This window comes from Phalacrocorax aristotelis, chromosome W (genome assembly GCF_949628215.1).
Source record: "Phalacrocorax aristotelis chromosome W, bGulAri2.1, whole genome shotgun sequence".
NCBI classification, from domain to species: Eukaryota; Metazoa; Chordata; class Aves; order Suliformes; family Phalacrocoracidae; genus Phalacrocorax; species Phalacrocorax aristotelis.
In genome coordinates this window covers 30589851-30613794 of record NC_134310.1, presented here as the reverse complement: position 1 = coordinate 30613794, position 23944 = coordinate 30589851, and the positions used below count along the sequence as shown (strand labels likewise).

Sequence of the window (23944 nt, the reverse complement as noted above, 5' to 3'; positions counted from 1 at the left end):
TCTGTTTTTATTCATGCAAAAACTAGGAGAAAGTCTGGTAGGAGAACACAGCTAGAAGTCTCTGGGCATTCCAAAAATAAGGAAATGAAAAAACGTCCACACAGATTGTGGAGTCATTCGGTGGCCGGCTCTGGGTTTAGCTCATGTTCCCGTATTTGCTCATAGCTCAGCTGCAGAATAGCGTTGTTCCTTTGCAAAGAACTTACAGTACACAAAGACATAGTTGCAGTCAATGGGCTTTGTTCCTGAGGTACCTCTGCCTAATTCTTCATGGGGGCACTAGGTTCAGATGAAGTAGGAAATCCCTCAACCTCACTCTCCATTGCATGGGGACACTGCTGCAACTGGAGATCCTTCCCGTTTCCTTTTTCTCTCTTGCTCAGTTACCAAAAAGCTTTACACACAGAGGTGAGAGTATCTTAAAGGCACTTCCAACCCTATTTTACAGGCATGTAAGGAAGTCAGCAGACAGAATATTTTTTCAGATATTGAAAGTAGAGACAAACTGATTCCATGTAGTTTTAGCGAACAGCTGGCAAAATTTAAAATCTAAACCCTTGCCTCCAAATAACCTACGCTGTGGAGCTGAGAATTCAGATACAGGTGTAAATTTGACAGTGCTACTGGTCATTGACTATGCATCCACAGGCATATTTGGATCAGTTGCTGGAAAAGTTACAGTTAAATGGTACTGTGATTTTGCTGTTCAAGCTCAGATACTAGGAACACTGGCAATGCCCATAGCCCGAATAGGCTAGGGGGGTGTTAAAAAGTTTCCTAGGACTTGCTGGAGTTTTGCATCACAGACCTATAAACTCCCTTCTATTGCACACTGTCATGAACAACAAGTATTGCAACTAGTACTGCCTACTCCCAGTTGTGTGACAAGTCGCAGGCCACCTCAAAGCAGCTTTCACACCAACAATACGCCCTCTGTCTGACAGAGGCTACGCCTTCCTCAGCTAGCTTGAAGACAAGTCCTTTGTCTTCGAATGACATCTTTTACTGTTACCTTGGATTTTTAAAGACTTTTTTTAAACTCAGCTTGTTTTGAATTAGATGGCATTCACCTTCAAGATTAATTCACCTTCAGAATAATCTGTTTAGTTAGCAAACTTGGCAGCTTTAGAACAGGAGCTATACCTCAGCATATGGCCATCACTTCATTACAACTGATCCATGATCTCCGCTGAAGCCTCTGATCACTGGTAAGACAGAAAGCAATTATTCTGTTGCAGTCTGTATGCTAAAACCAATCCAAATACAAATGGAAGTTCCAAAGTCTTTTATTGTGGCCCTTGCATGGCTCATCTGCCCTTCAGAGGGATCATCCCAAAGACGACATGGGATGGAGAGGATCATGAACCCTGGAGAACGTGTTCATTTGACAAGATCCTTCACATACTTCCAGCCTTCCACAGTGTATTCACAGGCCCTGGTGGGAGCTACAGACAAGGCAGACATGACTGTCTGCACTCCTGCAAGGAAAGCAGAGAAGAATTATCCCAAGAAGAGCATCATCCAAGCCAAATTTCCTAATGCTACTCTAGCATTGCTGATTTCTCTAAATGCTGTGAGAAAAGTCTAGCTCTATCTCAGAAGCTTTCAAACACACTAAGGCCTGAATGATCCTTGGTTCAAGTACAGCTTTATTGTCTCGGTAGCATTTATGACACAGAAAAACTCCACCTTCAGGACCAGTGTAAGTGATAGACAATTACGAGACTGAAACAAAGAACTGAGCAAAGTTCCATTTTATTTCTGGCCTTGCCACAGACTCCATGGGTGATGTTGGATACGTCACACTACTTGTGGACTGTGTTTCCGCACAATTACATGAAGACTTTTTGCTGCACCATAAAAAAACTACAAATTAACTGACCAGGTATTTATAACGTGCTTTGGCCTTCAAACAAGATCTCTCAAATTCTAGTAACAATGGGAATACTCATCCCTTCTGAAAAGTCAGAGGCTGAGTTCGGACACACTAACATCTGAAAAGTCTATAAACTCTTCAATCTCTAACCAAAGGTTCACCTTTTCTTAAGAACAAGTCGTCATTTATTTTTATGCTCTAGTTTCCCTGATCACTACCAGTGCTGATGAACTCACTGGTGCATAATCTACTATCTACTTATTGTGGGCCTCCGCACAGGCCTCCGCAGACACTTCACCGAAACATTGAATCTTAGATTCTAGGATAGTGTAGGCGTGCGACCTTGGGACACAGGTGGGCAGCAAGCTTTCTAAGTAAAAGAAACACCAGCTCCTCTGGTTAGAAAAGGCAGATGGGTTTATGGGGACACATCCTCCTCCTCATTTCACAGTTCGGAACAACAAGAAATTAAGTCCCAAGTCACCCAGTGTGCTAGTGGTAAAACCTGGAGCTGAATACACTTCCTCAGTCCCAATGCTCCCTCCATCAGACTGTAACATCTACCACTGCCTTCTCTATCGTTCACTTTACAAGGACAGCATTGAAACAAGACTGGTATAAGCTACATCACTCTTGGCCTCTTGCTCCTTTCACAGTTTGGTGAGAAGTTATTTTTACCTTTATTCCAGGAATCAGAGGGGGAAAAGTCAAATTTTGGAGTGGGTGGGAGCTAGAAAGAGAGAGAGAGAGACAAAATATCAGCACTTGAGGGGTTTCACTTTTAACAGCGTTCACATCACCTTGGAGAAGCCTCTTGACCTCAGTTCTCAAATATACTTAGATGCTTACTCTCCGTAAGTCTCAAAAGGGATCAGATATGAGGCTTAAAGTCTGGACTTTGCTCTTTCCCCCAGTATAAAGTAGGGGCAGAAGGCAGTACCTGTCACTTGGGTGCTCTTGAAAAATCATCTCCATTGCTGTCTCCTTAAGGTCACCTGTTAGTTTAAAAAAGTCTCTAATATGAAAAAATTATTTTCAAACTTTCAGCAAAGGCTTCTCCTGTTCTGAGCATTTTAAAAACTAAGAATTACTCCAAGAGAAGGGCCTCTTCAGGCAATTTAAATTCAACTTGATGTGCTGTTAGCAGCTTGAGAAATTGGGAGGAGAATCTTTTCATTAATTCTTTAAAACCATGTAGGATCCTTCAAAAGAAGCTTAGGAATACCACTACCTAGTGAAATATCTCCTAGAGCATGCCTACAATCCCCTCCTTGACCCTGCAAAGGCTAGTTACCCCTTCTCCTTTGAAATAACATCTGTAAGCAACATCTCTCCCTGAAATTTAAAATTTTATCCTCTTTCCATTTCAATCCTCGTCAACATATTCTCAATGTGAAATCCAGTTTCAACAGCAAAACTCCTGCCACCATCACTGGGACCAGAATATCACCCTGATGTTTTCTCCTTCTCATCCAGAGAATGTGTTTGTTTTGTTGACTGTGTTCATCTGCACAGTCCTTACCTCCCAGCCTATGTAACTTGTCCACTCTTGGATAGCTGGAGGCAGTGCTGCTCGAGCTTTTTTGAGGGCTTCAGCACCTTGTGTGCCACTGCCCAGCAGCCCCTGATCATATGCCACATATACAGCAGCTCCAGCCAGGCTTCCTTTGATGACAAACCTGAAAGAATCAAAAGCAGCAACAGTTCAGTTCACATTACGATTATCGATGCATCTCTCTTGGTAGGTTGTGACCATCAAAGGGAGGGTATGGATAAAGAAATCCCAGGGTCACAAATACTCTACTGCAATGTCTTATTACAGACAAAAAGCACCAGAAAAAATATGTAGCTACCTTCCTTTTCTTCCTAGGCCAACTATTCCCTGTCAGTCCCTTGAAACCATACCCATTCAACAGTTTATCAGCGACAGTTTTCAAGAAAAAATGAGAAGGTATCAAACACCTCAGAGCACGTGCCACTTTTTAACGTCTGAGAATCCCTGGTCTATCATTATACCTTTGATAAAAGGAACAAAAGGATTTTGCAGTGGGTAAGACATCCACGTTAATGACGTGTTTCTTGCTGTCTTGTTAATAAGTAACCTGATTAATTTAGCAGACACCAGTATTAAGCTAAGTATTATTATCATTATGGTCCAGTTAACACCTGGCCATGCCTGCTCCTGCATTGCCTAGGCTTTTAAAGTTTCCCGGTAGACTGCACGCTGTGCAAACACTGGTTTTACAGCTGTAGTGGCAACCTGCAAAATGGAAGACAGAAAAAGAATACTTGACCTCTGTTTATTTTTCAATACAGATAAGAGATCTGGGGAGACTGACTTTTTCGAATTCACAGGGCAGAGTTGTTTCCCCTTTAAAAAACCACAAAGCTACTGCATACCTAGGGGGGAAAAAAAACCAAACCAAAACAACCCAAAAAAACACCACCACCAACCAAACAACTTGCCAGATAGCAGTACTGCAATAGTAGACCACACAGGTAGATACAGCCGTTGAGAGGCAAAAGAGAATCTTTATGTAAATCCACATATTCACAAGTATTCTGGGGGAAAGGGATTTCTCTGTTACACGAATTCACTGCTCGCTCCCAAAAGCGCCCACGCACACCACCTCCCTTCGAACGGGCTGTATGGCCAGCTCCGAAAGCGCTCCCTCAGCAAACGAGCACCCTTGGGCCGCATTTCCCGCTTTTAGTTTACACATTCCTGTTCGCTACGAGAAAACGGCCAGACCCCGGCCAGGCGTCTGGAGACACAGCGAGAAGCCGCCGGGTGGAGGCCGGGCCGGGCCGGGCCGGGCCGGGCCGGGCCGGGCGGGGGGGGTGGCGGGCAGACGAAGTCAAGGGCGCAGCGCCACAAGGCCGGGCGCCGGCAGGGCCGGCCGGGGCCCGGGGGAGGTGGGGGAGCCCCTCCGCGCGCGGCGGGACGGGGCGCGGGAGCTGCGGCGGGGCGAGCGGGCGCTCGGCCGACCTCTCCGGGTAGGGGGCGCGGACGCGGGGACTCACTTGACGGCGGGGAAGAGCCTGGCGGCCATGACCGCAGGAGGAGCCGTCGGGAGCCGGTCACGCGGTGAGGGGCGCGGCCGCCCCGGGCCGCCCCGCCTCCCGCTCGGCGCGGCCGCCCCGGCGGTTGCCAAGGCAGCCGGGCGGGCACCAGGGAGGCTCTGCGGAGGCGCACGGTCACGCGCCGCCGCCCCTCCTCCTGCCGCGGTTCGCGGGGCCAGGCGCGCGCGCGGGCGGGTCGGGCCGCGCGGGCGGGGCTCTGGGGGCCCGGGCGGGCGTGAGCGAGCCCAGCCCAGCCCAGCCCGGCCCGGCCGCGCGCGGCAGCCTCGCGTGCCTCTCCGCGGTGAACCCTCCGCGATGAGAGCGGCTCTCGAGCCCTCAGGGCGCACCCCCCTGCTGCTCTTCGCATCTCGACGGCGGCTCGGCCGGGGCTTAAGCCCCGGTGTTCCCGAAAAGGCTTCATCCTGCCAGCTCTGCCTGCTTCTTGCCTTCTGCGTCGTGCAGGAGGAGGCGCCGGTAATCCTGAGGTACAGCTTCTGGCGGTCGGTGTTACCAGCCGTGAGCGCAGTTCAGAGGGCTGTGGGAATTGCCAGTGAAAGATCTTTTTCTTAGAATCAGATGCATTCTCTTTGTCTCTTTCTTTTATTTCTCTCTCTCTTTTTTTTTTTTTTTTTAATTAAAAGAGCTCATTACCTTTCAGTCTTTGTATATGTTTACATAAAATTTGGCCAAAACGAGGTCAGCTCTGGCTGTGGGTGCCTGCCGTGTTTGAAACCGTTGCAACTCTCAGTGCAAGCATCTGTTTACTGCTTTTTTGTTAATCCTAAGAAAACCCAGACAGATTCAAAACAGAACATATTGGCTGTTTTATCCACCTTTAAGCAAATATTAGATAGCCTGAACTACTGATACGGATCCGACATGGATCCCTTGCTTGTAATAGTGGAGTAGAAATAGATACTATGAATAGAAATAGAAAATATGTGTTGCATTGTCAAATCGGATTATGCTTGTAACTTAAACCCCTTGAGTTACAAATTTACCCACTAACTTCTCAACTTCAAGAACATTACTGTATTATCTCAGAACCTTCCAACTACTGAAGTTCATGGTTGTTCCCGTTTTCCCCTTTTATCTTCACCAGTCCCCAACCCTACGAAGGCTTCTGTCCGTGATCATCTCTGTATCCTGAGTAAGACTGTTAATTTCGTTATCTCACTAAGTATTAGCCATATCCTGATATGCTGTGCCCCCAGAAAAGCTACCTTTAAACATGTTTGCAGAACTGTGGAAGTTGACACAGTGAATTTTGCACAAGACGGCTTCTGGAACTACTGCAAAATTTCTTTTTTTAATTCCTCCTATATTCACTATCTAACAGCTTCTGACTACTAAAGAATTTGTGAAGACAGAAAAACTCAGAAAATACAGAGGAATAATACTGGCTACTGATGCTTAGCTTGGTAAGTGAATACTATTAGTAAGATTCGATACTGACTTAAGTTTTGAATTTTCCTGTAGCAGGAGAAGTTCTAAAGAAGAAGTACAGAAATAAATCCCTCACCTTTTTCCCTGCCTTGTACACCATTTTACATATGGCAGGCAAGTATAATTCCCAAAGCATAGAAAAGCACATCTAAACGTATTTTGTCAGCACGATTTCGTATCTGTTTTAAATTTTTGTCAACAGCTGCAGATAATACATTATTTTGTAAAAGAGATAATTTAATTATTTTTGCTTTTTAGATTTGATGTGTTTTTACATCAAATACATATGTGAGAATCTGAAATAGAATGCAGCAATACAAAATGCAGAAGGCTTTTACTGTAAAATTAGACTTTCAAGTCATGGTTTAAATGACAAATTGGTGCTGACTCCACAAGTTTCTGTGGAGTGTTCCATTAGGAACAGACATTTTAAAAATAATTCCCCTGGTCAGTTCAGTTCATTTAAGACAGACTGAATGTCAGACCAGCTGCTGTGGAGCAAATGAAAGGCTCAGAAAAGAGTAGCTGAGCAAGGCAGGAAGATAGATGAGATAATTTCTTGAGCTTTGTCCAGACTTGTTTTCTGCCCTCTTTGGATCCCTTCCTCTCGTACAAGAGGAGATTTCATTGTCTTCAGGCCTGCAGCTTTATATTTTTCATCCTGCTGAGGCTACTTCCTCTGAACAGGGAGTTACACTGCTTGGCACAGCCAAGCCCTAACCTTTCTTGGGCAAATGCAAACCAATCACAGGGCTGTGGTGTTCCCTCCCTTCAACAGGGAAACAGCAACTTTTTTGCAGCTTATTATCAAAATGTTGATTGTCCATGTCCTCCCTATCTTTCATTCTTGACAAAGGTGACTTCTTGGCTCCCAGTGGAGAGACTCCTCAGGTGGAGTCTTAGTTCTACACAGAGCCTCCCTTATATGCAGGACAGAAAAGGACGGTACATGCCTCTTGCAGCTCGGCTTCCAGCATCAGAGGAAGATTACAGTATTTTGGCTAGAGTGCTCAGCTTCACGACTTCATTTTGTTCTTCACAACTTGGAGGGATATGAAGCCAGTTGGAAAAGTGCTTTGTGCTACAGGGATCATAGCTGGGGTCCTAGTTTTCTTCTGGAAAGACTCTTTTAACCCAGGTAGGCTCACCCGGGGGGGTCATTCTAAACTGGAACATGAGTCTTGTAAGAAAAGAGATTGAATTTCCAAACTCTGACTGGTGGTCTCATTCCTGCCCATAGTCTTACCAGAGTCTGTGGCCTCAAAGCAATGCTTCATCCCCAGAAATAGAGAGAAGCTTGAAACAAAGAGGAAATAAAAAATGGTCTGACAGCATTTACAAGGGATCCTGCTATCTGTGTGGGGAAAAAATTACGTGTACTTTGCCACTGCCTTTCCCTTTTCGTTTTGACTGCAAACTCCTTGGGGTCAAGAACCATCTCTATAGACGTGCAGTGCCGAGCACAAGAGGGCCGACACGTCTCCCAGGTGATGGCAAAGAATAAATAATACAGAGAAGGCAGGATGCCCAGACCCTGTTTTATGTTGTAGGGCTTTTTATAATGTGAAAACCAACTTCATCCTTGAAAGATATTGGGCTAGGAACCCAGGCAATGGGCATGTGACGCAGCTAGCTTGCATAACCGTGTCATTATTCCCTGGCAGGGATAGCCTAGGCATAATGTCCACAACAGACACACAGTAATAAAACAACGCATCTTTTGGGCAGTTGGGCCTGAGGGGGGGTTGTTCCATGGCAACTGAGCCATGCTGGCTGCACACTTTTGTCCGTTATCTAACTCCATGGAAGAATGCTGAGCTGGTTAGGAGGGCTGGGAACGGTGAAGCAAGGCTTGGCTGTTTGGTTTCTAGCATGCTGTCTGAGTAAAGTGGGCCAGACTGAGCCTTCTGCTCTGTGACTGAAGTATGAACCTGGGGGTTGTCAGCATGGAGGAAGGAACTGGCTGTTGCGTGTTAGTGGAGCTAAGCCAAGCTGACTGCCGCGTGCTGGATCTTGTTGAGGTAGCCAAGCTTTCCTGTGACCCAGGCCAAAGCAGATCAATATGGCTGGCTACTTGACATGAAAAATAGCTTGTTCTTCAAAGATTAGGTGATTTTTTTATTATTTTCAGTCTAGCAAGAATTGGAGGGTATTGTTCATCTCATGACTTCTTCAGGTCAGTCCTGCCTCTTCTAGTGTTGGAGAAGCATCAAGACTTTCGAGCACTTAAACACACCTTTCTACGTTAGAGCTCTGACAGTAGTTAAGGGCAGCTCCTCTGCTGCTTCCTTCACTTACTTCTATATCTTTTATTCTGTTTCCCATAAATAAGAAAGCTTGTCTGGTGCCCGCGTTCTCTTGACTGGAGCCAGTGCTGGGATTGGAGAGCAGATGGCATATCATTATGCCAGATTTGGTGCTGAAATTGTTTTGACCGCTAGGAGGGAAGCTGTGCTGCAGAAGGTAAGAACTTCCTTGTATGAGGGAAGACATAAGAGATTTGGACTTTTACCAAACGAGAAAACCACCACCAGCAACAAATTAGTTGTCAGCATGATATATTTTCCTTCAGAACTGTTGTTGAGCAAAACCAGCATACTTTCAAAATTCTTTCCACTTATGTAGAAAGATGGAACATGCCAGTGACATGTTTTGAGCCTGATTCACTGGCAGTGTCCTGTGCCATTCTTCTCTGAAACCGATCTCCTGGATCCTGGGCTACTTTGTGTTGCTGTACACCAGTGCCTGCTGCAATATGCCCGGTTTTTCTTACCAGAAGGCAGTAACCCAGAAGGGAGCTTGGCCTGTGCAGGAAGATGCGTATACAACACTGCCTGAACTTTTTACTGCCTGCACATTTACACAAGGAAATGGTATGAAGCTGTGTCAGGGGAAGTTCAGATTGGACATCAGGAAAACTCTCTTCACTGAGAGGGTGGTCAGTCACTGGAACAGGCGCCCCAGGGAGAAGTGGTCATAGCACCAAGCCTGTCAGAGTTCAAGGAGCATCTGGATGATGCTCTTAGTCATATTGTTTAGTTTTAGGTCATCCTGCGAGGAGCAGGGAGTTGGACTTGATGATCCATATGGATCCCTTCCAACTCGAGATAATCTATGATTCTATGAACTACAATTCCTTTGTGGTATCGTGCAGCTTTTCAGAGTCCAAACCATTCTATTTGTAGCTATTTTGTTAAAGACTCCCTCCGTTTTGTAAGTTAAATAATTTTTGATCAGCTCGAATAGATGAGACTCCTTTATCTGTAGTTTATAAAATGGGACAATATTTAGAGAATCATAGAATCAATAGAATGGTTTGAGTTGGAAGGGACCTTTAGAGGTCATCCAGTCCATCCTGCCCCACAGTGAGCAGGGACATCTTCAACTAGATCAGGTTGCTCAGAGCCCCACCCAGCCTGGCCTTGAATGTTTGTAGGGATGGGGCATCCACAACCTCTCTGGGCAACCTGTTCCAGTGTTTCACCACCCTCACTGTAAAAAATGTATTCCTTATATCCAGTCTAAATCTCCGCTCCCTTAGTTTAAAACCATCACGCCTTGTCCTGTCACAACAGGCCTTGCTAAAGAGGTTGTCCCCATCCTTCCCACAGCCCCCCTTTAAGTACTGGGAGGCCGCAATAAGGTCTCCCCGCAGCCTTCTCTTCTCCAGCTGAACAACCCCAGCTCTCCCAGCCTGTGCTCGCAGCAGAGGGGCTCCAGCCCTCGGAGCATCTCTGTGGCCCCTCTGGCCCCACTCCAACAATTCCATGTCCTTCTTGTGTTGAGGGCCCCAGAGCTGGACACAGGACTCCAGGTGGGGTCTTACCAGAGTAGAGAGGCACAATCACCTCCCTCGTCCTGCTGGCCAAGGTGTCTCTTAAACGGTGGGGGTAGGTGAAAGTTCTCCACTATGAAGTTGCACAAAAGGGGAGTCGGGGGCGGTGAGCATAAGAATAGTTCCTAATGCCTGACAAGTGTTATTTCAGCAAATAGCTAAACTGCGTATCATTACTGGGCACCTTCACATACTCAACACAGCAAAGAAATTATGAAAGATGAATACTGCTAGAGCCTTACCAGGTATTTTGGAATAAAAAAAGAACTTAATGTAAAGCATAACCTTTATTTCAGAAGATTTTCCTGAATAAAACTCTTTTTCGGATGAATCTTGATCCTTTTCCAAGGTAGATTGACTCTGCGTCCTGCTAAAAGTTACCCCTATTTATCTGTCTGGTTAAACAAAGCCTCGGTGCAAAATGAGCTGAATAGCAGTAGATTTAAAATTGAAGTGTGTCTTTGTCCAGAATTGATTCTCAGTGACTGTAGTATGGGGAAAAAACAGTGCCTTACAGTGCCCTTATTTCCGTTCTTTCCTCCTCACTCCATATCGTTTAATCTTTGGGGGTGTGTTCTTTTTCAAGGTGGTGGAGAAATGCCTGACCCTTGGAGCAAAGAAAATATTTTATATCCCTGCAGATATGTCTTCCCCTTCAGAGCCTGAAAAGGTGGTTCAGTTTGCTGTTCAAAAGCTGGGTAAGTATCTTGGGCATCTTGTTGGCTTTCAGGTATATAGTCAGTTCTCATTCCAGTAGAAGCTTCCTCTTCAGTTTCACCATGTTCCTTGCTGAGGGCGATGTTTAGGACAGGAGGGTGTGGGGTTTCTAAACACCAATCTGGATGCGGCCATCTTATTAGCTGCCTTTCACGGGGAGGGCGTCTTTTGCTAGAGGAGAAAAGTATGCAGAAAGTACTTGCTTGCAGTACTTCACTAACACCACACAGCAACAGCTGCAGTACCTCACCTGTCACAGGGTACCACATGTACATGCATTTGCCATACGTGAGCAGGTACCAACTGCACAAACCCAACCCTGAACATAGTGCCATGTGTTGAGAGAGACAGAAACTGAGTGGTCTGAAAGAAGTGACCCGACCACGTAGCAAAGCTCAGTCCAAGACTGTATAGAAGGGGAAGATGGTCTTATTTTAACCAGAACTGATTCACACTACTCCCAATCTCATGCATTCGCATTCACTCATTCTGTAGTACTCACAAGCAACAAGATGTGTGTGACCAAGTACCTTGGCCAACCTTGCCTGTGGTGATACAAAGGACAAGGGATGCCCACTGTTGAGTCCTCATCGTGTCTTCTGGGTTCTTGGTTGGCGACCATTTGCTGCTTTTTGATCATCTTTTGTGCCCTGTAGGAGTTGAGTGGTTATGATCTTTTGCCTCTCCATCTTGTCTCATTTGGATCAGACTGTCATTAGTCATCATTTTCTATTATACTCACTATTCTGTTGTCCATTATTTGAGTGTCTTAATCATTTCATTATGTCCTTGTTTTTCCTGATGTGGTTGTCTTAAGAAACTCTGTAAGTGTGCTGTGATCTGGATGACCTGCTGGTCCAGCTGCCGTCAATTCATACCTTTTTTTTAAACCTTTTTCTGTCTTTGTTGATACATTCCCATACCAATTGTAATTTTTCTTTTACAAATTTGTATACTTATAACTTTGAAAATAGAGTGTACCACCAGAACTAAGTTCCAAGTCTGCATTACCCTGAAACATCATTTTGGAGAGCTGCTGTCAAAGAACAGCAGCTTTCCTTCCAATTCTACCCTTGAGGAACAGGCAAACCAGCTCCCAGATGGACATATTTCACGTACCTTCATCTTTCTAACTTCCTGAGGGAGCAACTGGTTGGTTCAGCCCACCTGCTGGCATTTCTGAGTTCCTTGGTTACTAGTTAGGGGATGGTCCCTGTGATTCCTTTTTCTCCTGTCCACAGGGGGACTGGATTACGTGGTGTTGAACCACATTGGCATGACCCGTTTCCAGATGTGGGATGGAGATGTGGAATACACTCGCTGGCTTATGCAGGTGAGGTTTTCTCAGCAGGAAGAGCTCATCTTGAATTGGGAGAGTCTGGCTTTTCCTGGGACAGCTTTGGGAAGTTCAAAGGCAAATTCAAGTCTATGGCAATGGTTGAGAACAAACCTTTTAATTCATTGGTGTTTCAAGTCAAATTGTTTGGAGGCTTTGTTACTGGACAGGTGTTTTGCTCAGTTGTTGTATATGTGTGCAGAGGAATGTCTGGGAAGAACTTCACTTCTCTCCTTCCTTCTGTCCTTCTTAACTCCCATTAGCCCAGGACTGTTAGGGATTGATGGGTAGTTACAGGCAGTTGTGCAATGTATGTCTAGTTCAGGAAGGCCAACAGGTGAGGAGCAAGCATTTCCTACTAATCTACAGCAAGTGCACATGTCATTGCAGAACACAGTAAGGTTGTTTGAAATGGTGTTTGCTCTTTAAGTCTCTGCTTACAGATTCAGTTTTCCAGTAGAAAGCAAAGTGAGACGCTACTGGTGTCCTTGTTGCTGGATAGGGATTACAGAGTAAAGAACGGTATATAGAGAAATCAGGGACAGCTAATTGCCTCGTATCAAGAAATCTGTATGCTAAAGCCCAGGAAAAACCTTTGCTCTGACTCTTCTCCATTGCGTTTTCTGAAATCTGAAAGACTTGTGGATGCAATGTTTGTCCCCATCTTCAGAAAGATGATTCTTTTTGCCTGATGTTTGAAAAAGCAAATCCAAGTCATGCTCCTTCCCATTTCTGACCACTGCATTGGCTTTCTGGCTCATGCTGACCTTCCCTCCAAACCCTCTTGCCTCTTCCATGTCTACTTTTATCATTCCAGGTGAATTTCTTCAGTTACGTGGCACTCACAACAGCAGCTCTTCCCATCCTAGAGAGGGATAAAGGCTCTCTGGTGGTTGTTTCTTCCCTCATAGGTTAGTGTCCTTAACTGGCATAAGTGCTGGCCTTGTGGAAACAATGGTTCCCAGCACGTCATGTTTCTCTGTGCCCTTTAACCCCTCAACACATGTTTTCAAGATGTGTTTTTTTTAAGGAAGCAAGAGGGATGGTGGCTGGCTGGCCTTGTTTTCTGGAAGACCTTCTCTGTGTTGCACCATTTTGCATTCCCTTGGAACTTTGCTCTTCACTCACCACGTACCCAGATCTACTTGTTTGGCTCCTGTCCCCTCACAGCCAGGCCCATCTCTCCTGCATTTCTGACACAGCATTAAGACCATCCTGCCACTCTAAGGCCTTCTGGCTTTGGCCAGCCTGAATAGCAGGCTGCTGAGTAGCTGGACCTACTGTATGGGATGGAAAGGCAGGATGAAGTCTTTGGTGTGTGCTCAAGGGAGCAGCATCACCATACACAAGTTCAGACTATGGCTCATCCCTGCCTTGAGATGTAACGTGCCTTGGTGTCAGGGAAACATCATGGCCAGATGCACCAGCATGTGACCCAGTCCATGTGCTTGAATGCAGTGGGGGAGAGGAAGGCTGCAGGTAGACCATCACAGTAGGCTTTTTAGCCCAGAGTGTGAACCGTGTAAGTTAAAAGAAATTTCCTCCCCTTATCCACATATGTGGTGGCTCTTGTGCTAGGATGTGCTCACACAAAGTGGTATTATTTTCTAAGCGCCTGTGTGTGATTAGAAATAGAGGGAAACTCACCTGAACAGAACATGGGTTGATGCAGGATGGCAGAGCTGCTGTCTTTCCCCGGATTCCCTCCCCATGCACCATTCGCCTTACAGCCACTTTCCTGGTGTTTTCCACTCTCTCCTTTTCCTTTCTAGGGAAGATACCCACTCCTTTTACCACTTCTTATTCTGCCACCAAGTTTGCCCTGGATGGATTCTTCAGCTCGCTGCGCCATGAACTTGTCATGCAGAAGAGAAACATCTCTATCACACTGTGCATCCTGGGCCTGATTGATACTGATACAGCATTAGAGAATATCAGGTGTGTATTTGGAGGAGGATGTAGGAGTCTGGGAGGGAATGTGTCTGCAGGAACACGTCTCTTCTTGAAAGCATGCAAAAAATGCACGACAACTGTGTTTAAGACGGTGTGTGCATCTGTTTGGATGTGCAAGAAAACTAACGGGGAGAGCGCATCTGCTTGGGTACATCATGGGGGTTGTGCATGTCCACCTCAGCATGGAACATGAGCGTGCGGAACCCTGTGGTAGTAAGTTGCACAGTTAAAACCACACCAAGGATTGACAGGCTTTGAGTGATCCTTTCACTGTTTCCTTCCAGGGGCAAAGTGCTGCACCTTACTGCTTCTCCTGCTTCTGAAGCTGCACTCGCCATCATCTCGGGGAGTGCCACACAGGTGCAGGAGGTTTTCTACCCATGGTGGCTGCAGCACGTATGCTACCTCTGGGTTTTGTTCCCCTGTAACCGCGACCAGGTTTTACGGAGTTACTATAACTACAGCAGTCTTTAAGGGATGCCCAGTCTCGGTCTCTTCTGCCATCCTATATCCCTTCTAATCACATTCCCCCTGTCCCACCAAGCATCTCATTCAACCATTGGTGTCAAGCGGGAGCAGGGCAGCAGTGGTGGCAAAGTACCCTTAGCTTTTTTCATAAGACTCTTGGTCTCCCCCTCATCCTGCTTCAGCCACAGTTCTGACATTTCTACCTGTCAGTCAGAGATCTTTCCTGCTGCTCACTCTGTTTTGGCCCTCCACCCATCTCTCTTCAGCCTCATCTGTCCACTTTTACTGACCCCAGTCTTCCCTCAGCTCCAGCTTTAACCTCTGTCCATTCATGATGTCCTGGAATGTCTGTCCATTCCTGGGACATCCTGTTCCACTGCTTCATGGGTTTGTGGATGCTTCCTATTAATAGAATTTTAATCGCTATTTTAATTAAACTAATTTGTTTAATGTGTCAGTGTTACATGTTGATGCTTCCTCTGTGAAGGAAGGCTAGTGGCCTGGCTTCTGTGAGCACAGGCCTGAGGGTAGATGTTTGCTGACGGCACAGGACCTATGAAATCAGTTCTTCCTTGCTGTAAATGCCTCGTTGGGTGCAAGGTTCCTGCACTGAACAGGAGAAAGAATGCAGAGAAAGAACATGCATGCCCTAACATGTTATTCCTATGGATGTGTCATGTCTTGTAAGTTCTAGCAGCTAGGAAAAAAGTTTCTGCTTGAATCCTCCTGGGCTGGAGTAAAAGATCCTATGTGGGCTCCTTGGTGGCTGAGAGGATGGTTATTTTGTGTTTTGTTCCTGTCCACAGTGCATGAATCCAGGAACTCTAAGTAGCTTTGAAAGCTGAACATTTTGTAGAAACTGGTTGACAGCTTTGGAATTTATTGGATCAGTCAGGTATTGCTTAAAACCCAGGCTTATCTAGGGGATACAGAACTAAATGGAGTGTGCAGACCCTTGCCAATCGCAATCTTTCATTAGTCGTAGCTGGTCTTCTCCAAGGCGAGAAGAAAAGCAAGTTACGGGGTAAATTCTAGCCAGTGAGAGGTAGCTTCCTGGGAAAGGGTCACTCCATGCCCCCCCTTTCGCTCTGTTGACAGCTAGGTGCTAGACTAAGTGCACTAGTGTTCTGAGCTAAATATAAAAATATATGTGCCTGCAAGAGATGTCACTGCAGCTGGATTTCTTATTCTTGTTACTGGGAATGCTGTGTGGCACTTTAGTCGCAAGTAGTACATTTTATTCAGCGCTAGCTGAGCGTTTTCCTGCCTCTCTCCTTGCCATTGGCTGGATTTTGACATGACAAAGCTTTCTATGGAGCTGTGTGGCAATAAGAACTCATCACAATTCACAAACTCTGGAGTTTGAACGCACCCCTTCTAAAACACACACCTGTTTGCTTCTCATGACAGTTTGCAGTATACACCTTGGCTTAATCACTGCAGAGTTGTGTTGGTGTGGGGGCAAGAAGGCATCAAAAGTTCAGGTAGGCCTAATTTTCAGTCTCTGCTCATACTCTGCTTTTCTCCAGCACCATTAGACGGGGGTTTCAAAGCAGAAGAAAAGCCCAGGGGAACTGGTGCTTTTATAGAAGGGCAGGCTGAACAATGGGCATGGCAAATGGAGTTGCTTCTCTACCAACCCCAAGCATGTTCCTCACCGTCAGGGTAGAGATGAGGAGCCTGCGCATTTGCTTTCCCTTTTCCTCGTTCTGTGTGTAGCGCCAGATGGGCTGGGCTCTGGCTCTCGACTGATTGATTTCCGTCAAGGTGCTGTTGAGAGAACCAGTTTTGTTCTCTTGGGTGTGAGCAGAGTACACAGGCATTCTTAAACAATGTCTGGTATCTGCACACAAGAGCTGGGACTGGTTTGTGTTTCGCTCTGCTGGGGCTTGGCTGCTGACCCCAATTTGTTGCCACTGGGCTTTGTAACAAACGGGCATTTTGGGGATCGTATGCCAAAGACTGGAACAAAAATCCACAGATGGCCTTCTTAGAGACACAGGGACGCTGTGTGGTGGTCAGCGTAAGGCAGGGTTGTATTCTGTAGGACTTAGGCGCTGTCATACCTCCCCCTGTGAAATGCTTTTTAACTGACTGCACAGATGATTTGCTAAATGGAAGCAGACTTTCCTCGCCCCAGGCCTTTGGCGATTGTCTTCAAATGCAGGCATTATCTAAAAGCAGCTGCAACTAATACATGAAGTAAAACCCCAGTTACTTAGCAAGTAAAACTTTTATTAAATAAATTTAAGATTTTTTTTTGACCAGAGAGGAATTTTACATTGACGAAGCTTGTAGCGCACCTGTAACATCGTACAGTCACATCAGTAACTGTGATGGAAGAAAGTGTAAATGATTGTTTTAAACCAAGTTGCCCTAGAAGTTCCAAAGTCCTTTTTTTTTTTTCCCATTTTGCATTTGTTGGTCTTTTTTTTTTGTTTTGTTTTGTTCAAAATTAGATTAAGTTTAAACTTCATGAAATTACTTGTAGCAGAAATAAAGTACATTATACAAATCACGTACATAATAGATGTTAAGTATAAAAATGGTATTTACAATAAGTAAACATGGACTATAGAAACACACAGACTCGTACAGCTTCATCCATCTCAAACTCTCAGCATCAGATACAGAGGGGTGGTTGAGGAGATGTGAAGGTACTTAACTGAGCCACAGACAGCTGAACAAAGGGAAACTGGAGGAGGATGAGAACTGGCTGAGGGTCTCTGAAGTCCCCATAGCTCACTTCAGTATCAAGCGCAGCCACCTTTCGCCACCAACCCTCTGTTCATGTTTGAGCGCGCGCGTGCACACACACAGACCGGGGACTGTTCTTGGTACCTTATCAAACTCTGGACTATTTAAACTAATAATTCAGAAGGTTTATGGGGTTGGTTGGTTTTGTTTTTCTTTCCTTATTTTGGTAGAAACTTAGACTGTTTCAAGCGGTTAACCGGATATGCCTTGTCAGTATGACACACCGCACCCCACCACCCCACCCCACCCCTAGGGGATCGTTGTTAAATCAAGCTCTGAACTATGTTCTGTGCTTAAGTATATGTGTATATAGCTGTATCTATATATGCTGCAGAATGTATATGTCCCTTGGAGGGGGCTGGTGGGGAAAAAACAGAATGGCAACCCTCTTTCATCATACTAGCCTTTTGTCTGCTTGGAAAAGCTTTGCAGAATGTGTAAGAGGCGAGTCTTCCTGCTAAATCCAGATGTAGAAAATGTCCCATTTTGTCTGGGAATCAGAACTGCCCGCTAACCACAGTTAGGTTACTTCCACCATGAGGCAGTGCCCTGGGAGGCTTCTGTCACTGTTCTGGAGATTGCATCTCCTCACACGCTCTCATCTTCTCTTGCTTTGATCAAGAAAATGCTCCATTACTATGGAGAGCTATGAAAGACGGATCTGTGCCGTGTGTGGGGAGGCAGTACAGTTCCTGTAGGTAAAGGGACTGGTTTCCTGTGCTTTCAGCCTAATGGAGGAGTGCTCAGGATAGCCTTTGGCACCAAATTCCAGGAGCTTTGTCTGCAGAAGCCCTTGGAAAGATAAGACTGAGAGCTCTTGAGATCCTTAACCAGGCTGGTGCTAAGGTCAGTGGATGAGTGACTCGAGCTGAGCACCTGCTGTGCCCTAATCCTGGAGGTATGTAGTTCTCTTTCTCCTTGCTGCTTGCCAATATTGAGCAGAGAGATGCACTCACTCTCTCTCCCTCTCGCTCTCTGTCCAGCCAAGCATCCTCTCAAAATGTTCAGGCCTATCTGCAGTGCTTGCTGAGAAGCGAAGGCAAACCCTTCACTTCCAATCCCTCTTGCAAGGAGTCAGTCTCTGAATGGAGAAGTTTGGTCCTGTGAGCCACTTTAAAAAAAAATAGAGACTGTATATATATATATATTTATATTTATCTATGAAAGGGCCAGGAGACAGGGCAGGAGGGACAGAGCTAATTTTCCATACATTACTGTAGTAACCTAGAGACACACCAGTGGGTTTTCTTGGTCCATGTACTCCAGGCGTACCCCAAGAGGAAGAGCTTTGGGTCCCCAGGGGTGCTGGTTTTCTGGTCCCTTTGCTATGCACCGCATTAGCAGCAAATATGTCCATCGTGGCAAGAATCTTCCTGCTGGGCAGATATTGAGCCTTCTCTTTAATTGCATTTTTGGGGGAGGAGGGCAGAAGGAGGATGAGGTGGGTAGATGGGGAGCAGAGGAAGGAAAAGGGTGGTGCCGAAAGAGTTGATAAATTTACTGGCCTCTCTGTAAATCAGCCTGAAGCAGAAATTCTTCCTCTGGACTTTCCCCTTCACCTGAATAGAAAGGGAGGAGGGAGGGAATTTGGAGATTAGGAGGACAGCTATGCAAACCTTGGGCTTTGAGTTGCTGTTGCTTAAACATGGAGGAAGATAGGACCAAGATCAGCCCTCCCTTAGTCCCAGTCTGTTGGCTGGTAGGAGCTAGCTCTTCAGCAGCCAACTCTCATGTCAGGCAGTTCTTCTGTGGCCCTTCAAGCTCTCACCTCGTCTCTGTTTTTCTGTGATCCTCCTGAATCATGGGATTTTCCCCTCTTACCCTGGAAAGCATTCTCTGCAGACTAATTTCAGGCCACAGGTAACAACTGCAAACAAAACTATTGGGTTTTAAAACCTTTTTAGGAAGATGAATGCTTTTGGGGAGCAATCGGAAAGTAGACTGAAACCTTGCTTAGACCACACACAGGTGGGTAATTTGAACCCATCTGCTTGTCAGGCCCCGAGTGCACAAACAGGCTTTAACAGTCTTGACCAGCCTCGCGTGCAGCTTCCATCTGCACCCTCTGCCCATGGGCCCAGGAGTCTCATTACAGCTCAGACCTGTGCCTTCAGTCCTTGTCTGATCCACATTGCAGAAGTGCCAGTCTCCACCTGTCCATGGACCTGTCCTGCCCATGATCTTATTATCTGGACTCCAACCCTCAGATTGTCTTCCCATCTTGATGTCAGATCTGTTTATGATTCTCATTATAGACCTGCCTGGAAATCCCTGGACTATGTCTGACCCTGTTGACCTTTGCCACAGCTGATCGTGATGCAGTCCTGCAGAGGGACTCTCTGGCTTGGCCTTGGGCCTGCCTCGGGCCTGCCTCATTGCCACAAACTTGCCTGATGATCTAGGCTCTTGGTTGAACCTGGCCACCATCACCAGGCCTGCCTTGGTCACCTTGCTCAGGTGCTGGGGCTGGGCCCTGGTAGGGAAGGCTCTGCCCTGCTAGCTGTCTTACTGCATTCAGCTCCTGGCTCCCACCCCATAGGGACCGGCCAGACCCTGCTCCCTGACACTGGGCAGCACTGTGCAGGAACTGTGGTGTGCTGCAGGAACAGCTTTACCTGTGCTGCAGAAGTGACTCCCGCTTGCTCATTGCTGTCAGTAGGGATGGTTAGCATCCTTGGGTCGTTTTAACTGGACCTTCAAACGTTTCATGCCAATCTGGAAGCCATTCATGGCGTGGATAGCAGTCTGTGCACTGGATGGGTTGTCAAAGCTTACAAAACCTGAAGGACAGGACACAGGCATGGATAATAATGGTACTGTTGGTGCCATGCCCAATGCATGAGTGTCCTCATTATCCATCATGCTTCCCTTGCCCACTGGTGTCAGCACTCACCAAAACACTTGCTCTGGTTGGTGGCACGATCCATGAATACCTTAGAGGAAATTATATTGCCAAAGGGCAGGAACATCTGCATCAACTCATTGTCTCCAAACTCCTGAGGGAGATGGTAGATGAAGAGATTGCAGCCTTCAGGACCTGCAGGCATAGGGGCAATAGGGAGGGACAAAACAGAGAGTCCCCAAAGGGAAGGGGTAAAGAAATGCGCTCAACACAGAGCACAGCGCTGGAGGAGGACCCCAGCATTGCCCCCTCTGTCTCAACCTCCCCTTGCTTGTCTATCTCAGTCACTGGTCCGTGAAGGGTTCTGAGGGCTCCCTAAGAGCAGCTGGGAGGCAACAGGCAGAACTAGAGTTTCTGGAGCGCAGATTCACTTTCACAGCCAGCCCAGTTCCCATGTGGGGTACTGGACACAACAACTCTGTGTCTGGGTGCTGTTTTGCTAGAAGGAAATTAGCTGAGGTGACAGCTCCTTGTTCACAGAGCTCTTCCATTCCTAGGAGAGCAGCAGACACTGCTATGCAAAAGCTGCTGCTCTTACCAGTCCCTGCCCACAGCTATGCAGTGGTTGCCTTTAGCCCACATACCACAGTTCCAACTGGAAATCTCCTGGATTGCCACACATCCGATATTTATGGGCTGACCTGGTCCTGCCTACTCCTTCACTTGCTCCCTGTGAGCCTAATGAGCACAAGGAGCTGTTTCTTTGCTGACATCTGCTGTACGAAGCAGGAGCGGACAGTGAATTCCTTTGCTGCCAAATTCTGTCCAGGCCAGTTTTGAAATAAGCTGAAAAAACAGACTCATGACGCTAGGAAGGTTGCAGAGGGAGCTGGAGAGGCTGGTTAGACTGGTACCAGTGTGGTGCTGGCGTCAGTAAAGATGGGGAGGAAGTGCTCTTTTCCCTGCCTGCATAGGGAAGGTGCTGATTCTGTAACCTTTGGTGTCAAAGCTTAGTGTCCTAGTGCTCGCCGTCCCCTTTGTACTTGGCAGCATCTGGCGGGGGATGAGCTCAGGAAGTTTGTATGACAAGCATCCTCTGAACCCTTACAGTCTACTTCACTGCAGAGACATGGTTGGTTCCAAAACCCAGCGCCAATATTAAATATTAGGGTGGTCAAAGATAAGTGTTGTCTCCTCGCCACTGGTTCTGTGGTACAGAAGATGAGCTACATTAATCCCGCCGCCCCCTCCCCCCTGCTGCCAGATGCACACATTCCCACCCTAATCCTCACCTTCTCGTTGCTGCTGCTGCAGGATGGGAGGTGGCTGAGGGATGCTCTGAGCAATGGTGGTGGTGGGGTACACAGCTGTAGTCCAAGGAGACAGAACAAACTTTACCTGAGGATCTGGTCAGCCACACAAGGGCCTGAGGGAGACAAGGGAAGCTGGTACCTGCATACTGCTGAACTCCTGTGAAGGCTGGGTGCAAAGTCTCTGCTACTGAAGGGCTCTGGGCTGTAGAGAACAACATAATCAGAAGCACAGCAAAGAGAATCACTCATGCGTTTTCTCTCCCCCCACTCCACCACCCCCCCACCAAGTGAGTCTTAGTGCCCGGCCAGTAGGGAGCCAGAAAAAGTGTTCTATGTGGGGAATCCAGAAGAGAGGAGCTAATTGCAGTTCCTGCCATCTCTGGATAGGGTTTCTTCCCCCCCCCCCCCCCCCCCCCCCCCCCCCCCCATACCTGAGTATGGCACAAGGCCATTGGTGTAAACTGTTTCCAAGGTTGGATGCCCATTTGGGAATGGTACCACTCCAGTGAACCCATTTGAAATGGGTGCCACCAGTCCCGGCATGGCTGCTGTTCCCAGCAGAGGTGGTGAATGTAGCCCTGTAGAGCAAGAAGAGAGGACATCCCATGAAAGTCGCGGTCCCACCACACCTGCATGCCCTCCTTCCATGTGCCTGACAAGACTGCTGTGTATGAAGCTATTAGCTCTTCTAATTGGCACGTGGAGGTAACGGACTAGTACTGGAGCCTTCACAAAATTAGAGGCAGCACTGGTGAGAAGAGCGTGTGCAGCATTGCTAGTCCTGGCTGCTGTCAGAGCTTTGGGATGGAACATTTTTAATACAGGTTTGTAGAGCACCTAGCACAATAGAGCCCTGTTCTTGACAGATGTTCAAACCCAATATGCATTATTGCTGATATTATTACTGAGGGATGTTATTAATGAATAATAGCACTGCTGTATATAGAGTCGGGTGCAGTCCTGGGAACCTGGTCCTTCTTTACTGTATCAAAGGGAAAAAACTGCAGCAGGGCAGAACAGCAGTAAGACAAAAGAATGTGCATCGAACATGTGAGGGTATCAGGGAGGCGGCAGAAATTTGCACAGAACTAGGGACTGCTGTCTTCAGAGGCTGCATTCTTAGAAAAGAGTGGCCTAATCCAGATGCTGAGCCCAGAGGAATGTGGGAACTCTTTTACCTGTATGAGCACCATGCTGGGGCAGGAGGTTCATTGGTAGCGAAGGACTTGCTGTGTCCTGGCCCACACCAGGCCCTCACCTGATGCTGGTGCGATAGGCGTGGCTGGCAGCCCGTTGAGGCTGATGGCACCGATCTGCTGGATGTGGCATGGGGAAAAGGCGACGCCTGGGCTCAGGTAGCTGCCGTGGGAGGTGGAGAGAACCGTCGTCTGCTGCTGCATCAGCTGCAAGGCAGGACCACACAGTCAGGGCCCCACGCTGCCCAGGGCTTTGCGCCCCTTGGGGCCCGGCACTGCCCGAGGCTCTCGCTCCGCCGCGCCGCCGCCCAGGGCTCAGTGCCTGGCTCGGCTCGCCCCAAGCCTGGCGCTGCTGGGGGCCTCCCTCCCTCCCGGCCCCGTCGCGGCCGCGGGCGGAGCTCGGCCAGGCTGCACAGGCTATCTCGGCCTCCGCCTTCCCCGGCCGCTGCCAGGGGCCGGGGCCGGGCCCGAGCTGCGGCCTCGCAGTCTCCCCCCGCCGCCACCGGGGGGCGCCGGCTTTCCGCCGCCTGCACCGGACCTTCCCGCGACCCAGCGGCATCTGCCGGGGCGGGCGTCGTCGTCGCAGTCCTCCGAAGCCCCGCGGCCCGCCTGGCTGGCGGTCCCCGCGCCCGGGGGCCCGGCCCCCGAGGTGGGCCTGGAGCTCCCTGCGGCCACGTACTGGGCCAGGCCGTGCGTGGAAGCCCCCGAGAGCTGGGCACAGCTCCCCGCCCTGCAGCCGGAGGACACGGCTAGGCGGGCATCCTCCGCAAAGCCAGGGACGCAGCCGGACAGCCCTCCGCCCACCCTCGCCCTCGCCACATGCCAGCAGCTTTGAGGGGTCTTCGCTCCCTCAGCTGTGGTCCAGGCCCTTAGGATGGGCCCTTCCTGCTCAAGAAAGCGCCTGCAGTGGGGAAGCGGGCAGGAAAAGGGGGGTTGCTTCTGCACCCAGCAGCACCCGCCCACCACAGGCCCTACCGCTCTGGCAGGCGCAGCAACGACACCTCCTCCCAGCCACAGCTCCTGCTCTGAACCCTGCCACTTCTCCTGGGACAGTGCCAGGTATAACACAGCTTTGCCCTGAGGAATGGGGTCCAAATCCTTCTCCTTTTGCCCAGCCTCCACAAGGAGACCGTACTGCTGGG

The 23944-nt window shown here is 47.9% G+C and overlaps 3 protein-coding genes across 12 annotated transcripts in view; 1 reads left to right on the top strand and 2 right to left on the bottom strand.

Moving 5' to 3' along the window:
- Positions 1–1270: 1270 nt before the first annotated feature.
- MICOS13 (mitochondrial contact site and cristae organizing system subunit 13) lies at positions 1271–5092 on the bottom strand. Its single transcript, XM_075077765.1, has 4 exons — positions 4901–5092; positions 3399–3555; positions 2555–2606; positions 1271–1478 (listed from the first exon to the last, which is right to left on the bottom strand). Exons 1-4 carry the CDS (start codon positions 4927–4929, stop codon positions 1381–1383), a joined length of 336 nt encoding a protein of 111 aa, XP_074933866.1. The 5' UTR covers positions 4930–5092; the 3' UTR covers positions 1271–1380.
- A 45-nt stretch (positions 5093–5137) lies between these two features.
- HSD11B1L (hydroxysteroid 11-beta dehydrogenase 1 like) lies at positions 5138–17579 on the top strand. Of its 7 annotated transcripts, none has more exons than XM_075077760.1 (10): positions 5202–5424; positions 6042–6089; positions 6279–6360; positions 7317–7523; positions 8718–8848; positions 10807–10918; positions 12179–12270; positions 13091–13184; positions 14046–14211; positions 14511–17579. In XM_075077760.1, the coding sequence occupies exons 4-10, from the start codon at positions 7439–7441 to the stop codon at positions 14698–14700; spliced, it is 870 nt and encodes a 289-aa protein (XP_074933861.1). In that variant the 5' UTR covers positions 5202–5424; positions 6042–6089; positions 6279–6360; positions 7317–7438; the 3' UTR covers positions 14701–17579. The 7 variants fall into 7 exon arrangements, with proteins under 7 accessions (XP_074933863.1, XP_074933858.1, XP_074933860.1 ...); XM_075077758.1 differs by having other exon boundaries at positions 5211–5424; positions 7242–7523; XM_075077757.1 differs by lacking the exon at positions 6042–6089 and having other exon boundaries at positions 5142–5424; positions 7242–7523.
- Positions 17580–18750: 1171 nt separating this feature from the next.
- The window catches only part of CELF5 (CUGBP Elav-like family member 5), a 43731-nt gene continuing 38537 nt past the window's right edge, over positions 18751–23944 (bottom strand). For 3 of the 4 annotated variants that reach the window (XM_075077754.1, XM_075077756.1, XM_075077755.1), the window contains 7 exons: positions 22865–23009; positions 22038–22184; positions 21746–21808; positions 21586–21660; positions 20345–20488; positions 20067–20231; positions 18925–19010 (listed from right to left, as the gene is read on the bottom strand). In XM_075077754.1, coding sequence (XP_074933855.1) covers positions 20104–20231; positions 20345–20488; positions 21586–21660; positions 21746–21808; positions 22038–22184; positions 22865–23009 — 702 coding nt within the window. In that variant the 3' untranslated portion in view covers positions 18925–19010; positions 20067–20103. Of the gene's footprint in view, positions 18821–18924; positions 19011–20066; positions 20232–20344; positions 20489–21585; positions 21661–21745; positions 21809–22037; positions 22185–22864; positions 23010–23944 lie in introns of those variants that run through there. The other variant, XR_012657825.1, reaches the window with a different exon arrangement.